The following is a 16,457-nucleotide window of genomic DNA, read 5'->3' on the forward strand; positions in this document are numbered from 1 at the left end:
GTGTGGTATGTTTGAGCCCTCAGTCGTCCTGACAGGGCACAGGAGCTGCGGCCAGCCCTTGCCCACCACTTTTTATTTGGACACAGATGGGGAGCCCCCCAAGCTCCTGCTGAGACCCCCCACATATCCTCATATCTAGCCTGAGTATCTGTCCTGCAAAATGACACAGGGGCTACCAGTAGGAAGCCATCCTCCCTTCCTTGTGAGATTTGCCTGCAGGGGGAGGATGGGACCTCGGCAGAGAGGCTCTGAGAAGAGGTCAGGGAATGGCCACTCCAGGGGAGGCTCTGCACTGGGAGCCTGAGGCATGTAATGCAGCAGGCAGGAAGTGTTGCCAGGGGCCTGGAGTACACAGTCTGAGCCGTCCAACCACTGGTGTGTGCTGTCTTTCGGCACTTCTGACTGCAGGGCAGGCAGCTCCAGCTGGTAAGGGTCCTCACTGGGGAGGGCACGAAGCTGGCGGGACAACACTGAGGAGACAAAGAATCTTCAGAGGCCAACCCAGACCTCTCCCCTTGCCCTGTCTGAGAGCTATCCTTAAGCCTCTTACCTCCATGCTCAGCTGGCAGGCTCCCCCTTGTGTCAGAGGAGTACATAGCAGGTACAAGGAGGAGGCAGAAGGAGACTAGTAGGACCTAGAGCACAGGAAAAAGGAGATGAAGAAGGGCTCTGGATTGCCCTGTCCCCACCAACTGAGAAAAGGATTTCTCCCCTCATCACCATCCTCACCAAGATGCAGGTGCTGCTGCTGCTGGTTTTGTTTGATATCTCAATCACCATGGCCTGGAGTTTCCTCAGTTGATCTAGAAGGGACCTAGAGGAAGAGAGGGGCCAATAGTGAGCATCCCCTGGCCTAGCATCCTGAGACACAGTGAAACTCCTGTTCAGGCCACCTCCTCCATCTCTGCACTGGATCCTCTCTCTTACTTTTCATTCTATTTTTGCAAACGACTTCTTCCTCTCTAGACAAAATGCCTGAAGTTCCTCATTAAAACAACAACAACAACAAAAAGCAAAAACAAAACAAAACAAAAAAACTCTGCCAGGACTTAACCTCCTTTGCGAATATCATCAGTAGTTCCCCACTGTCTGATCAGCTATGCACATAATCCTCACCAGGCATTTTCTATGTTCTCTACCTTCTGTCCCAGCTCACGTGTGTTAAGAGTTCCAGCCCAAGATGACTATGCTGGGCTAGTCCTCTTGCCTAGGATGCTTTCTCTCTGCCTAGAATGCTTTCCCAACCCAACCCCAGAATCCTAACTACTGTGAAAGCCCATGAAGTCTTTCTTACCCCCTTTCTTTTTCTTGGTACTTAACTTATTCTTAGTTACTTGTAAATGTATTCCTCACTACTGGGAGCTTCTTGGAATCAGAGACCTAGTGAAGGCAGCTGCCCAGTTAGAAATCAAGTGTAGGGCAGGGGAAAGAGTGAGAAAGCATTAAATGAGGGGCATAGGAAGGGAATGGTTTGGAGGGATACTTACAAATTCTGTTCCTCCAGAAGCTGTACTTTGTTCTGAAGCTCCATATTCTGGGCTGTGTATTTCAAGACCCTGGGGGAAATAACAAAGATACGGGGATATGGCCTATATCCTCCCTTCAAAAACCTAATACTTACAACAGAGTCCCCTCTCCCTTTCATACCTGCTCTCTAAACCCCCAACATACACCTTCTTTTTCCTGCGGCTCTCTTGAGCAGATCTTTTATTTCGAATCTTCCTCCGCACACGTTTCAGAATTTGTTCCTCTGTCTGAAAGGAAACAGGGAAAGGGATATCATTAGAGGAACTCTAGAAAAAGGAGTTGAAAGGCAACTGAGATCAATCTCTTTCCAATACAGAAATCCCTTCTACAGCTTCCCTGACCAACAGGCATTCAGATTCTTTCTGAATGCCTCCACGGACCAGGTGTTAACCCTAACAAGCCAGACCATTTTAAACTATTAAAAAAAAAAAACTGGTCAGGCAGTATTCAGGCGACGTGGCTCATGCCTGTAATCCCAACACTTTGGGGAGCTAAGACAGGAGGACCGCTTGAGCCCAGGAGTTTGAGACCAGCCTGAGCAACATAGTGAGACCTTGTCTCTACTAAAAATAAAAAATTAGCCGGGTGTGGTGGCACATGCCTGTGGTCCCTGCTACTCAGGAGACTGAGGAAGGAGGATCACTTGAGCCTGAGAGGTTGAAGCTGTAGTGAGCCATGATCTCGCCACTATTCTCCAACCTGGGCAATAAAGCAAGAACCTGTCTTCAAACAAGCAAACAAAAACTTCCTTATCCTGAACCAAGCTGCCTCCTTATAATTTCTATCTGTTGGACTTACCTAGTATCTCTGGGGCCAAATAGAATAAACCCTGTTTAGCTATTTTAAGGCACTTAACATTTCCTCAGAGCTTAAAGAAAAAAAAAAAAAAAGACAAAATTTTTAACTCATCTTCTCAGGATAGACTGCATCCTCTTAATATCTGTCAAAGATGTGTTCTAGCCAGTATCAAGGAAAGCAAGAGAGTGACTTGTAGAGACAATAACTCTATTGCTACAGTTTCCAAATCCCATGAACTTTCTTAGTAGCCACATCACACTGCTGACTCATCTTGTACTTTGAAGAAATTAAAATTCTTCACTTTGGGAGGCCAAGGTGGGTAGATCACTTGAGCCCAGGAGTTCGAGACCAGCCTGGCAACAAGGCAAAACCCCATTTCTACTAAAAATACCAAAAAAAAAAATGCCGGGCAGGGTAGTGTGCACCTGTAGTCTCAGCTACTCGGGAGGCTGAGGTGGGAGAATCACCTAAGCCCAGAAAGTCAAGGCTGCAGTGAGCCATGATCACATCAGTGCACTCCAGCCTGGGCAACAGAGCAAGACCTTGTCAAAAAAATATATATATTCCTATAACCTTTCTATTAATGAGCACTGATTTCATCATAGTACCCCAGTACTCTGCTTGTGAAGTTGCCACTCATTGCTTAAAACTGAAAACTAAGGATTTTACATTTATTCATGTACAGCTTAGTCCAACCCTGTTGAACTCTCTAAACAGTTCTACCATTCAGCAAGAGGTGGATTACTATGAAGCCAACGAAGTGTCAAGGCCCTTCACTTACACAGTCCTTTCCAAGGCCCAATACTAATGTTGCACTGATAATCTTGAGTTATTTTTTTAACAGAACACCAAAATTTGTATAAGCCCAACAAAAACGAGGATTTGCCCTTGCATCTGGCATATTGTGTACCTGCCTCAACTTCCTATTAGCAATAAATCTACTAAGTTTCTCACCTCAATCCTTTTTTAAAGTTATTGATATAAAGTTAACAGAATTTGCCTACTTGGGACTTTTAATCCCTTTTCAGCCTTTGTTCAACCAATGAGAGTCTTACCTTAGTGAGAGGAAGTGTCTCAGGCAGAATAAGCCCCTCCTTCTCCAATAGACTCTTCTCCTCATCTGTCAGTACTAGCCTAGCAATCTCCTAGGGTAACAAGAAAGTGGACGGCAATTGCATGGGGATGTCAGAGAGGAATGGGGAATCCTGCCCCCACCTGGGGAATGTGAGAGTAATCTCCTGAAAATCAAGTCAAGTACCTGCTCTGCCAGCTCCTCCATATGCTGTGGAGTCATCTGGGTCCCCTCTTTTCTACAGCTCTCACTCTCTGCAAAAGGGAAAGTATGAATAGCCAGGCCCATGAACCCTGTCCTCCCCGCAAACTTATTTCAGACTCACCTAGATCCATAGAGACAGTTTCCCGTGGGAGGGAGTAGGTGTGGTCATGGTGGACAAGGCAGGGGTTGGAGGAGCTGAGAATGTTCAACGACGCTGGGGGACTCAGCAGGGAGCACAGCAAATCATCTACTTCCCAGTCGCTCGGTACCTGCGCAGGGTTCCGATGAACAGGCCTTGACCTTATCACCATCCCCTGACTTCATGGACATCCCACGCTTTCCCCAGTCAGAACCCCAACCTACCTCAGAAAGCGGCAGCTCCCAGTCCAGTGGGGCCCTCACGGCCTCATCGGGTGCCGTCCCCAAATCTCCACTTTCCTCTAGCAGGAAGGCCAGCAGGTCTTGGTCACCAGCATCCAATTCCAGCTCCATTTGGGACAACTACGGAAAGGGTGGGCCACCGGGCCCCAACGTCCGAAGCCCAGACACGAGCCCCAGGCCAGCTGTAGGCCTCGGGCACCTATCCACTGTCCCTCTACGGCCGGGATTCCCCGCCGGCGGCTTTCCATAGCCCTCTCCGGACCCGCCTCCCAGGCTCAATTCTCCTCAGCCTCCAACGCAGCGAAAGTGACGCACCCCACCCCGTGGCACTGTGGGACTTGGAGTTCCCTCCAACTGAGAAGAGGCTTGGGTGCAGCGCCACGTCCCAGGGGCTATGCAAATGTAGGGGACGGCCCTGCTGCCGCCTCGCACCCCGAGGGCGGGGGTTCCGGGGCTCCGGCTCCGCCTTCTACCCCAAGCTAGAAAAAGGAAGAGTTCTAGCCTGAAAGGGAACTCGGGCGTCGTCCTGGCGTCCTCTCCGGATTGCGCCGCACCCTCGCTTCCTGCCAGGGAGGGGCTGCCGGGCTTTGGCGGCTCCCGAGCATCGAGAACGGGGCCAGAGCAGCTTCCTGCCTGCCCCCCGCGACCATAGAGCGCGGGCCCAGGGCGCCGCCCGCGGGTGGGGGACGTTCCCAGGACGGAAGTGGCCGAGAGAGTGTCGAAGGGAGGGCGAGGCCGGAGCCCGAGGGCGACCCGAGAAGCGGCGGGGCGGCGGGCCGGCGGGCGGGGCGCAGAGCCAGGCAGCGCAGGTAGGCCAGACCGGGCCGGGCGGGGGCCTTAGGGTGGGGCCGCGGGGCCTGGCCCCGGGGCGGGCGGGCCCTGCCTCTCTTGCGTGTCCGGTTCGGGTCCTATTAGTTGGAGAGGTCAGCGTCCAGCACATCTCGGCTTGAGCTCGGCGTGAAGTAGGCCGTCTTGGGGAAGACAGGCCTTTCCTGGGAGCAGTCCTATGTCTGGGATAGGCTTGGGGGAGCGTGAGGAGTCGGGTGGCAGCGGGGCGCAGGGCGGGGACGGGCTTTGGTGTTAGCTGATAGCGGGCATGTGGGTAGGAAAGCTTTGGGTGAGTTGGGGATTAGGTGGAGTGCGTTTAGGAATCAAGGGTCGCTGTAGGAGTTAAAAGCTGGGGTTAAAACTTAAGAGTTAGTGTGAGTCAGGTCCGTTTTAGATAGGTAAGGTTTAGATTACGGTCATTATCTTGTTTGCTGGGATGGCCATCATACGTCATAATTTGAGTTCAGGGTCAGGTTAAGGGTCAACAACAGGAATCAGGTTAGAGCTTGTTTGAGGGATTAAAGAATGTTGGCATGGTCGGTGTTAAGGATAAACAGTGAAAGCGTGAGTTAGGAATCAAGTTATAAATGAACTAAAGTGGCTTAGGGGTCAACATTTAGGGTTAACATCAGGGGATTTGGTGCTAAAGGCAAAACTTAGATCAGTTTCAGGGATCAGGGATTGGATATGAGTCTGTGCTAGGAAAGGGATGAATGTCCAAGCCGGTACTGGGAATCAGGAAACAAATTAGAGATGGGGTTAATGTTAGGAATTTGGGGCAGCTTTAGGGGTTGTGGTTTGAGGCTAGCATAGTTGACCTTGAGCAGATAAAATTTAAGAGGTTGGCAGTAGGTAAATGCCCTTCTTTTGTAGGGAAGTCCTTTATTCCTATGTAGTTACAGGGGCTTCTTTTTACCCAGAGAGATAAACTAATTTGAGGCTAGCGTTCTGGCTTTAGCTAGAATTGCAGGCATCTGGGATTCCAGCTTCTTTATTCCATTCTCTAAGCCCAAGGCCCTTGCTGTGGCCACCACAGATAGGGGACAGAGATTCTGGACTGTGTTGTTTACAGACAACATAGGTGGGAAATAGGGACCCAGGATGTACAAGGCCTAGTCACAAGTTGGGGACTGCCTAGGGAAGAAGGAGCTAATGACTATGGGGGAAGCTAACCAAGGAATCACTGTTGCCATGGGAGAAGGGAATAACTGAATCCCCTGAAAGTTTAGCCCTGCTGTCTCCCACTTCACTTGTTCTCTTGGTATTAAGCCCTCCTCTCCAACTCTCATCCCTGACTCTGCATTTCACACCCATCCTGCCTATCCCCTTACAAAATACTTCCCTTGCCTTTAACTCTCCCATGCTCATCTTATCATCCGTTCCCATCCTTAGTTCTACCTCCCTCACCAACCTTTAATCCGCACATCCTACCTGAATTTACCCTCATCATAACCTGAGCTTTCCCATCATTTTAAATTACTCTCCTACCATTTTCACCCAGTCATGTACCTACATTCCACCTGGTCATCTGCTGAATACCCTACTCCCATCCCCTGCTGTGTGTCACCCCCTGGATCTAAGCCTCTTTTAATTTCTTGGACCATTTGTAGATCCCCTTCCCCCACTCCCCAACAGAAAAGAGGAAACGAGACCCAAAGAGGAAACTGGGTCTTGCTGATCCCACGCCCAGCCAGGCCACTGACCACACCCCCACTTCACTCCCAGCCTGACCCTGCCACTGACCACAGCACTATCCTCTACTCAGCCTGACCCAGCCACTGGCTATACCCCATCCCCCATCCCGGCTCCAGCTTTACTTAGACATTGCCAATGTCCCTTAACTTTCCCACCCCCACCCCAGTCTGATTTAGTGACTGACCACAGGCCCAGCTCTTCTCAACCTCCTATAGCCTGACCTGGCCTCTGACCTCACCCCATCATTCCCTGACTTAGCCACCATCCATGTAATCATTCCCCTTCCCCCAACCTGATGCAATGACTGGTCATATATGTATCTTATGTATATGTATTTTTCCAAACACCATCATCACCAGCATTCTTTTTCTACACCCTGTCTTCTCATCCTTTTTCTACACCCTGTCTTCCCCATTCCCAGCCTGATGCAGTCACTAACCCAACCCCATCTGCCCCTAGTGGCTACTAATCATATACTCATACCCTTTTTCCCCACAGCCTAACCACATCCCGTAACCACAGCCTCATCCCCACATTCTCTGCCCAACCTGATCCTTTCCCCTCTTCCCAATTCCTCACCTAAACTCAAGCTGCCCCAGCCGCCAAAGTGGCTGCTGATGATAGGAAGCTGTGGGACTCTAACCTGTCTACCTTAGTAGTTATTAGGTCCTGTCAATTCTACCTCCCCAAACTTCTTCTGAGTGACATCTTCCTCAATGCCATTCTAACTCCGGCTTCATTACCTTTAGTTTGTACTAATACAGTGTCCTTCTAACTAATCTCCAAGGTAACTGCCAGAGTTATTTTTCTAAAATCCAGTTCCGGTTATGTCTCTTCTCTGCTCAAAGACTCCCTTGGCCTCCTTTTGTCCTCCAATAAGTAAAATTCCTCATACCCCTCTCTAGTCTTCCTCTGCCTTTCCATCCTAACCCTGACTTCCCCACCACTGCTCCCTTGCAGGTACCCTGTGCTTCAACAGCCTGCCTGCTCACTTCCCTGAATGCTCCTCCACGATTTACTGCTTCTCCATCTTTGCTTATGCTATTTCTCTGCCTGGAGTGAAAACTACCCCTGACACATCTCCAGCTGGCTGGCGTAGTGGAGAAAGCTTGGGCTTTGCAGTCAGAAACCTGGGTTCGGATCCTGGCTTCACAACTTATTATTTGGAGAAGTATTTGAACAAGTATTTAACATCTTTGAGTCTGTTTTCTGATCTGTAAAAATGGAAATAATGACACCTACTGTAAGGATTAAATGAAATTATGTATACAATGCAAGTGACATAGAGTCAATAAATGGCAGATCACTATTGTTTTTTATTATCTCTATTTTTTAAAATTCTAGCTTCAAATGATACCTATCATGGAGACTTTTTGGTTCCCCTTCCCTGACCTAAAGGGATCTCTCTGAGCACACACCTTTTGGCTCTTACCACATCCTGCCCTCCGTTGTGATTCTGTACTTGGCTTATTCACTCATCTCGTGGACTGGGAGCCCTTTGAACTCAAAGGCTAGGTCTTACTGATCTTGGTCCCCAGCCACTGAAAGTTTGGCCCAGGGTCTTCCCTACAGCTGGCCCTCAAGGAATGCTTGCTGGGTGAATGGAGAATGTCTACATAATGGGAGGAGAGACACTGGGTGCCGGGTGTGCTTGTTATGGAGGTTATCTGTGCAAAAGCTGTGTGCATAGGACGGGCTCCCTAGGAGAAGATAATGCAGTCGTGATGGGATCTGTGTGGGGGCTGTGTGATTGAGATAATGTGTGTATAGAGAGAGTAAGGTAGCTTTGTGGGAAAGAGCTCTGCCTAGGCTGGGGTGCATCTGGGGAGAATGAGTGTGCATGTGAGTATGGAGGGGTTGTACTGGGGGAAGTTCTGTGCAGCCCTTCAGCTAGCTGCCCAGTCCAGCTCTAAATGAGTCTCCAGCAGCCTGAGGCCGGATATGTCAGTCTCACCCACAGCCCTCCCCCACTGCCAGTGGTTGCGGACTCAGAGGCCAAATTTGGTAACAGACTGAGTGTTACTCCCCCATCCCTCTTATATTCTGACTGTCTTAAGCTCTTTCCTTTTGTTCCTGTCTGTAACTCCCTATCTTTCTGCAATTCCCCTTGTGGGTATCTGCTCTGACTATATTCTCCAAGTACCCCAACTTTCTTAGCTCCAATACTCTTACATTCCATTCCTTGCTGGGATTTGACCTCCTGTCCTCCATTCCCCCCCTCCAATTGCCCAACTTCTTTGGAATGCATCGCAGGAATGTATTGAGGGAGGAGGAGTTCCCTGGGAGGGGGACACGGCGGTGGGGAGTTGCTGTTCCATCAAACACAATGGAAAAGGGAGCAGAGTTCTCAGGCCAAAGGAGGAATGAGCTAGCTTCTACTCATACTTGTAGCAGCCTTGTTCTTTGCCACCACCACCCCCAATTCACTGATCAGTTCTTCGCGTCCACTCACCCTCTTGTAGCTGTGTGAATATCCACTCTGGACCAGCTGGGGAGTAAGGGTAGGCATGACTCAGCTCCCTTATCGGGGTCTCACCAGAGGCTTCCGTGCTTGAGGAGGAAGGGGGTGTCTAAGTGTCCGGAGGAAATGGGGGGAGACATGCAGTTTCAGCTTAGTGTGAAGGGTCCTTTCAGTCCTGCTTCTTGGCTCCACAGGCTCCTCCAGCTTCTCGGATCCTCCAGCCCAGCCCTCATTCTTTCATGGTCAGCAACCCCATAGCCAGGTCTGTCCAGCTGGGACACAAGCGGATAGTAATAAGGTTGGGCAAAGTGCCCCAGGAGTGGGGAGGGGGCAGAGAGCTGGAACTGGGGAGACTGGGAGGGTCCTCTCTTATTGGGGAGTAAAGACAGAGAGCTGTGGTTCTTCTCTTTTGAGACTCTGGACTGCTTGTAAGGTCAGAAATGGTCTATCTGCCACTTGGTACCAGACCGCTGATCTAGACCATTTTCATACCTGCCTCCTGTCTCTTGTTTCTACTTAGATTTTCAATTCTCCTCATCCCATCTCTCCTAACTTCTTTACCCTCTACCCCTTCTTAACTTCCCTGGCTTTCAAATGCCTTCTGTATCCTAACACCCCCATCTCTGCTTTCCAGCCTTCCCCTCTCACCCTGCTTTTCCCCATTTGAGGCTTGTAGTTTGCCAGGAGGGGAATGGGCAGCTTGTATTTGCCCATTCTCTTAGTTAAGAGGCACCCAATCCCTGTACCAAGCAGGGGCACATCAGCAGCAGCCGGGCAGACTTGTCCTCTTGCAGCCTGTGCGCCACCTGCTGCCTCCAGTGGCTCCTCTAGCCTGCTGAGAGGGGGTGCCAGGAGGGTGGAAGAAGGTGGGGTAGGACTAGTATTCTGAGCTGCACTGAAAATACAGTCAGGGGAAGTGGGTGAGACAGAGCAGAATTCGAGACAGACTTGCTGAAGAGGAGAAAGCATGGGAGGAGTTGCAGGACTGAGTATTAACTTGATGACTTGGAACAAGCAAGGACTGAGTTACAGGGACTGGGTCCTTTCTCTGGCCTGTCTTGAAAATGTTTCCTGGCCTCCCAGAGTCTATTTCCCCTTCTCCAAAACACAAGAGTTGACCAGATAACTTCTGAGATAGATCCCTTTGAGTTAGAGACTCACATTTCTAGCTTGACTGCCTGGGAAGCCCAGTACAGGGCTAGGCTCCTTCAGAAGGCCCCCGCATCTCAGGTTAGAAAAAAGCTGGGGCAAGAGCGGACCCCTGAATGGCTTGAGCAACCAGTATTTGGTCTCCCTGCCAGGCTAGCTAGAGTTTGTTTGCAGGCTTCAAGAGCCTTAGGGAATTATAACATCTTCATTTTGCAGAGAAGGCAGCTAAAGCCATGAGAAGGAAGGTCACGTGGTGAGAAGAGAGCTCTGAAAATCCCGGACAGGGAAGAGCCAGCAGGACACAGCAGGAGACAAAGAGAGAAAAATACTGAACCAGGCAAAAATGAAAACAAGGCAGGAGTAGGGCTGAGAAAGGTGATCAGGGACAAGGGGCAAGAGAGATACTTGGATGAAAGTAGGGAGGTACAAATTCCAGTGGTGGGGCAGGGCAGTGTCCTCAGGTAGCACTGCATTTCAGACCTGCTATTGTACCTTGCAGACCAGCTTCTCCTTTCCCTCAGATGTCTTAAATTGTCAGGACTTGGCCGGGCGTGGTGGCTCACGCCTGTAATCCCAGCACTTTGGGAGGCCAAGGCGGGTGGATCACGAGGTCAGGAGATCGAGACCATCCTGGCTAACACGGTGAAACCCCGTCTCTACTAAAAATACAAAAAATTAGCCAGGCATGGCAGCGGGCGCCTGTAGTCCCAGCTACTGGGGAGGCTGAGACAGGAGAATGGCGTGAATCCGGGAGGCGGAGCTTGCAGCGAGCTGAGATCGCACCACTGTACTCTAGCCTGGGCAACAGAACGAAACTCTGTCTCAAAAAAAAAAAAATTGTCAGGACTCATTCTTTTGATGTAAATAATTTTTCACTCTTTAAAATTATTAAATACAATGAACCTTATTACCATCTACTTTGGTGAGTCCCTTTCAAAAACACTTTTCCCTTGGACTCCACCATCTGGGGGGCCTCTTCTCCCACCAAAAGAGTGTATTCTAATGCCCTGATGCCATGGGTCAGGTATAGCCAGGCTGGAGAAAAGAAACTGCCACCATGGTTGCACTTTCACTGAAGATCAGCATTGGGAATGTGGTGAAGACGATGCAGTTTGAGCCGTCTACCATGGTGTACGACGCCTGCCGCATCATTCGTGAGCGGATCCCAGAGGCCCCAGCTGGTCCTCGTGAGTCTGACTCCCCCGGTGGCTGGAGTGGGAGTCTTCAGTCCCTTCTTGTTCCCAGGCTCTCGGCCTTGAGAGTTGACCCCTTTGTCCCCTAAGACTACTCACCCCTCAGGTCTGTGTTCCATGGTTCCCTCGTTCTTTAGGCCCAAGGTCATGGGAGAAATAGTCAGGGGCAACATGGTACAAGCTGTTCAGCCACATTGGGGTCTTCATAAGCCTAAAGTGATCCATCCTCTCTTTTAGCCAGCGACTTTGGGCTCTTTCTGTCAGATGATGACCCCAAAAAGGGTATATGGCTGGAGGCTGGGAAAGCTTTGGACTACTACATGCTCCGAAATGGGGTAAGTATCCTTTCATCAAGGACCACCACATCCCCTTCCATCAGCTTCTCCCTGTTCCACCTCCTGTTTTCAGCACCCACATCTGTTGTCTCTTAGCCCTCCCCATGCTTTCTTCCTATTAACAGACAGTCATAATTCCCTGCTTTTGAATGAACCACCATAGTCTTCCTTTCAGTGCTCCACTCTCTCCCCTCGGGCTGTGTAAAGAGGAAATAATACCCCTAGCTCAGAGTAGGCCCCTGTCTCTTCTTCCTGCCCTAACAGGACACTATGGAGTACAGGAAGAAACAGAGACCCCTGAAGATCCGTATGCTGGATGGAACTGTGAAGACGATCATGGTGGATGACTCTAAGACTGTCACTGACATGCTCATGACCATCTGTGCCCGCATTGGTAAGGGGCCCCAGTACAGTTGAAAGCCTGGGCCAGAAAGCCTCAACTCTCTCAAAAGGCATGGATGCAGTACCTGGGAAGCTAACAAGCCATCTCCTTCCTCAGGCATCACCAATCATGATGAATATTCTTTGGTTCGGGAGCTGATGGAAGAGAAAAAGGAGGAAATAACAGGGACCTTAAGAAAGGACAAGACATTGCTGCGAGATGAAAAGAAGATGGAGAAACTAAAGCAGAAATTGCACACAGATGATGAGTGTAAGCAGAACTAGAAAAAAGAGGGCTTTTGAAATGGGAAGGGTGGGAAGGGGCTTCAGCATCTGCTTCTGCCAGGCACTGTTTTACACCCTGGGGATACATCAGTGAGAAAACAAAGTCCTACACTCATGGGACTTACATTTAAGTGAGGGGAGGTAGGAAATGCAGAAATAAACAGAGACCAGACAGCACAGGGGCCATGGGGGTTTGGCACTGAGGGGACTGTCTGTATCCCAGTGAACTGGCTGGACCATGGTCGGACACTGAGGGAGCAGGGTGTAGAGGAACATGAGACGCTGCTGCTGCGGAGGAAGTTCTTTTACTCAGACCAGAATGTGGATTCCCGGGACCCTGTACAGCTGAACCTCCTGTATGTGCAGGTATGCAGAGGACTTGGCTGGGGTGGGGCAGGAATAGGGAGGGGTCGGAAGCACAGTGTGCGTGTCCCTGCACCCACACACAACATTCGCCTCCTTGCCCTGTGCTCTCCAGGCACGAGATGACATCCTGAATGGCTCCCACCCTGTCTCCTTTGACAAGGCCTGTGAGTTTGCTGGCTTCCAATGCCAGATCCAGTTTGGGCCCCACAATGAGCAGAAGCACAAGGCTGGCTTCCTCGAGTGAGTGACCCACATCCTATACCCTGTCAGGGCCCAGGACTCCCTGCCATTGTGACCCCAGTGAGCCTGTCTCCATTCCAAGCCTGCCCCCCACTGTTTCTTCTTCCGAGGTACCAGGGTTTGACCAACATAGCTACCCTTTTAGTTGCCATCATCCATTGTCTCTTCTCTGCCTCTGGAATATGAATGTAGTTCAGTATCTCTGCCCCTACCCCCATCTCTGAAGCAAGCATGTCACTCTTTTTTGAGATTATCTGAAGAATTTTGCTGCAGTAGCCAGAGGGAAACCGGGTAAAATTTTCCCTATAGGGAACATGGGTTAAAAGTCTCACAAGCCTCATCTGCTGGTGTTTCTTGGAATGCAGAGTTTGGCGTGGCTTTCTCAGCTTCCTAAGTGCATGGTCATCCTTCTAGAAAGCTCTTTCTCCTCTTGGTTCCCTGAAATGGTGCTCTAGACCCACTTTCCCTCAGGGACTGAGCCTCTAACTTAATTTTCCTCAGTCCCTTTCCCTACAGGGAGAGACACAGCTCACATTAAGAATTCATACTGGCCAGGCTCGGTGGCTCACACCTGTAATCCCAGCACTTTGGGAGGCCAGGGCGGGCAGATCACCTGAGGTCGGGAGTTCGAGACCAGCCTGACCAACGTGGAGAAACCATGTATCTCTACTAAAAATACAAAATTAGCCAGGCGTGGTGGCACATGCCTGTAATCCCAGCTACTCGGGAGGCTGAGGCAGGAGAATCACTTGAACCTGGGAGGTGGAGGTTTTGGTGAGCTGAGATCGTGCCATTGCACTCCAGCCTGGGCAACAAGAGTGAAACTCCATCTCAAAAAAAAAAAGAAGAGTTTACACTAAGTCACCTCTATTTCAGAAGATAATCTAGACTCTATTCCCTCAGAGTCTTTTTTCTCCCCAAAGATAACACTGTCCTAGGTATTTCCTCATACCCCCAGGCCCACAGTTCATGGCCCACATGTCCCCTGATGCTGTCTACCACATGCTGACCCTCCCTTTTCTGGTGTAGCCTGAAGGACTTCCTGCCCAAGGAGTATGTGAAGCAGAAGGGAGAGCGTAAGATCTTCCAGGTGAATGTGGGTAGGGGAAAGTATTTGGGATGACCGCGGAGCTTTGCTGCTTAATCTTACTGACTAAATGGCCCCCTGCCTCCTCCCCGTCTCCCCTAACTTGGCTTTCACCCACCGGGCTGTTATCCCACCTCACCTGTGCCAAGAAAGCAGACAGCATGGGCTTTTAGTCTCAGCTCCATCCCTGCTTTTGCTGTGCAATTCAGTTCAATATTCTTGTAATCTTTTATTTACCTCTGATTTGGGATAACAGTACTTGCCCCGTGTAGGACTGATAGGATCAAATGAGGTAGCATAATCTGAAATTACTGTGAAAGAGTATAGTCTTTGTCCACTATAAGGTGTTACCCCCACTCTGAATACTCAGCCCAGAAGGCCTTCTCTTTGCCCTTCTACTTCCAAACTCTCTGTTCATATCTCCAGAATGTCTGCAAGTTCCTTGACTGTATCCCTTGACTCATCGCTTCTGCATAGCCCTTATCAGCCTCCATCCCGTTACCCTCTCGTTCTCATATCTTGCACTCCTCAACCTTTCCAGTGTCCCCATAATTCTCTCTTGTTAGAGTTAGCATCCAACCTTAATTCCTTAGCTGTGATATGAAACTCTTTGCTAAATTCTTCCCCATTTTATGCACAGGCACACAAGAATTGTGGGCAGATGAGTGAGATTGAGGCCAAGGTCCGCTACGTGAAGCTAGCCCGTTCTCTCAAGACTTACGGTGTCTCCTTCTTCCTGGTGAAGGTAGGTTATGGACCCTTTTCACTGCCCTCCTTGTTTCCCACTCTTGCCCTTTTCTGTCTCTGAAAGTCTCTGGCCTTGCCCTCAGTCACATCTCCCACCATTCCCTAAGATTCCCATTCTCTTCCTTGCTCTGACCTCATGAAAACCTGCCTGTCATCAGCCCTACACCACCACTTCCCTCCCTACCCTGCATTTTCCCTTGTCCATTAGCCCTCCGGGCCACCTCAACATCCCCTATGGCTGCAAGCTGATCTGATCATTCACCTCTCATTTGACCTCTGACCTGTAACACCAACACCAACCTCTGCCTCATAGGAAAAAATGAAAGGGAAGAACAAGCTAGTGCCCAGGCTTCTGGGCATCACCAAGGAGTGTGTGATGCGAGTGGATGAGAAGACCAAGGAAGTGATCCAGGAGTGGAACCTCACCAACATCAAACGCTGGGCTGCGTCTCCCAAAAGCTTCACCCTGGTAAGTCTGGGGACTCCAACAAGAAAGTGCTTTGGGAGTTTCATTAAAGGGGCAGCTGCAGAGGTCTCTTCCCTCTCTTGGGGTAAGTATACTGAGTATTACTCCAGAAAAAAAAGGAGGTTAGAGTAGATGGAGAATCTTCCTCTGGAAGAGTGTGAGGCTTAAATGAAATGGGTGATGGACTTATTCTTTAAAATCAGCAGAACAAAAATCTCATCAGCAAGCTGAGATCACAGGAATTCTTGTGGGTGTGGTGAAAGGAAAAATGTGATAACCTCCCTGTTTCAGCAGCAGCTATATACAGTGAATTTTTGACTTTATATTATAGGGTTATGAATTGAAAACTGATATCAACTTGATAAAGTACCCTAATGACACAAATACAAATTATAGGAAATGCTGTTTTTTCCCTTTTGGATACTACAGCCAACCTTAAAGTGTGGCCATTTTATGCCAAATATTATATTCTCTCAATTTTATCATCAGAGTAAAAATAAGAGACTTCCTAAATGATATGCATTTGAAACTGTGTAGTGTAGAGGCCACTCCTCAGAAGTAAAAAATTTCCCTCCAAGGAGAAAATAGGAGGTTCAAGAAAGGTGGGCATCTTCCAAGAGGGCCGTTGCCACGGGAAGGCATCTCATCAGCTCAACCTCGGGCCTCCCATCCTAGCCATTTCCATCCTGGATAGATTTGAGCTTTCCCTCTGAGTCCCCCACTTGTCACCCTAGGATTTTGGAGATTACCAAGATGGCTATTACTCAGTACAGACAACTGAAGGGGAGCAGATTGCACAGCTCATTGCCGGCTACATCGATATCATCCTGAAGAAGGTGAGCACTGCCTGCCCTAGCCTTCTCCTTATCGCCTCTTGCCCTCTCCACAAGCCAGTCCTTTAGAAATGGGCACTCAGATTGCTTGAACCTGGGAGGCGGAGGTTGCAATGAGCCGAGATCTTGCCTCTGCACTCCAGCCTGGGTGACAGAGCCCTTTCTTGTCAAAAAAACAAAAAACAAAAAAAGAAATGGACACTCAGCTTCTGGAAAATGGCTGGTTATGGAAAGAAGAGGCTGCCTTTTCTCCACTTCCCTCTTCTTTAACTATCCCAACTCTTGTTCCTTTTTCCTTCCTACAGAAAAAAAGCAAGGATCACTTTGGGCTGGAAGGAGATGAGGAGTCTACTATGCTGGAGGACTCAGTGTCCCCCAAAAAGTACGAAGGGAGTTGGGCTGATCCCAT

General features: G+C 49.6%; 2 protein-coding genes across 3 annotated transcripts in view; one reads left to right on the top strand and one right to left on the bottom strand.

Annotated features, from left to right (window-relative positions):
- Position 1: 1 nt before the first annotated feature.
- Positions 2-4,665, bottom strand: CREB3 (cAMP responsive element binding protein 3). The gene is made up of 9 exons (XM_016960841.3): positions 3,965-4,665; positions 3,723-3,870; positions 3,584-3,651; positions 3,381-3,470; positions 1,648-1,754; positions 1,488-1,556; positions 730-814; positions 551-635; positions 2-470 (listed from the first exon to the last, which is right to left on the bottom strand). Exons 1-9 carry the CDS (start codon positions 4,091-4,093, stop codon positions 136-138), a joined length of 1,116 nt encoding a protein of 371 aa, XP_016816330.1. The 5' UTR covers positions 4,094-4,665; the 3' UTR covers positions 2-135.
- Positions 4,663-16,457, top strand: part of TLN1 (talin 1) — a 33,890-nt gene continuing 22,095 nt past the window's right edge. Inside the window, exons 1-12 of one of the 2 annotated variants that reach the window (XM_016960832.4) lie at positions 4,663-4,791; positions 11,140-11,302; positions 11,546-11,643; positions 11,908-12,037; positions 12,143-12,295; positions 12,533-12,675; positions 12,788-12,915; positions 13,945-14,005; positions 14,643-14,747; positions 15,063-15,218; positions 15,950-16,051; positions 16,354-16,430. In XM_016960832.4, coding sequence (XP_016816321.2) covers positions 11,173-11,302; positions 11,546-11,643; positions 11,908-12,037; positions 12,143-12,295; positions 12,533-12,675; positions 12,788-12,915; positions 13,945-14,005; positions 14,643-14,747; positions 15,063-15,218; positions 15,950-16,051; positions 16,354-16,430 — 1,283 coding nt within the window. In that variant the 5' untranslated portion in view covers positions 4,663-4,791; positions 11,140-11,172. Of the gene's footprint in view, positions 4,792-10,331; positions 10,491-11,139; positions 11,303-11,545; positions 11,644-11,907; positions 12,038-12,142; positions 12,296-12,532; positions 12,676-12,787; positions 12,916-13,944; positions 14,006-14,642; positions 14,748-15,062; positions 15,219-15,949; positions 16,052-16,353; positions 16,431-16,457 lie in introns of those variants that run through there. The other variant, XM_054658013.1, reaches the window with a different exon arrangement.

Source organism: Pan troglodytes, chromosome 11, assembly GCF_028858775.2.
Source record: "Pan troglodytes isolate AG18354 chromosome 11, NHGRI_mPanTro3-v2.0_pri, whole genome shotgun sequence".
Classification (NCBI taxonomy): Eukaryota; Metazoa; Chordata; class Mammalia; order Primates; family Hominidae; genus Pan; species Pan troglodytes.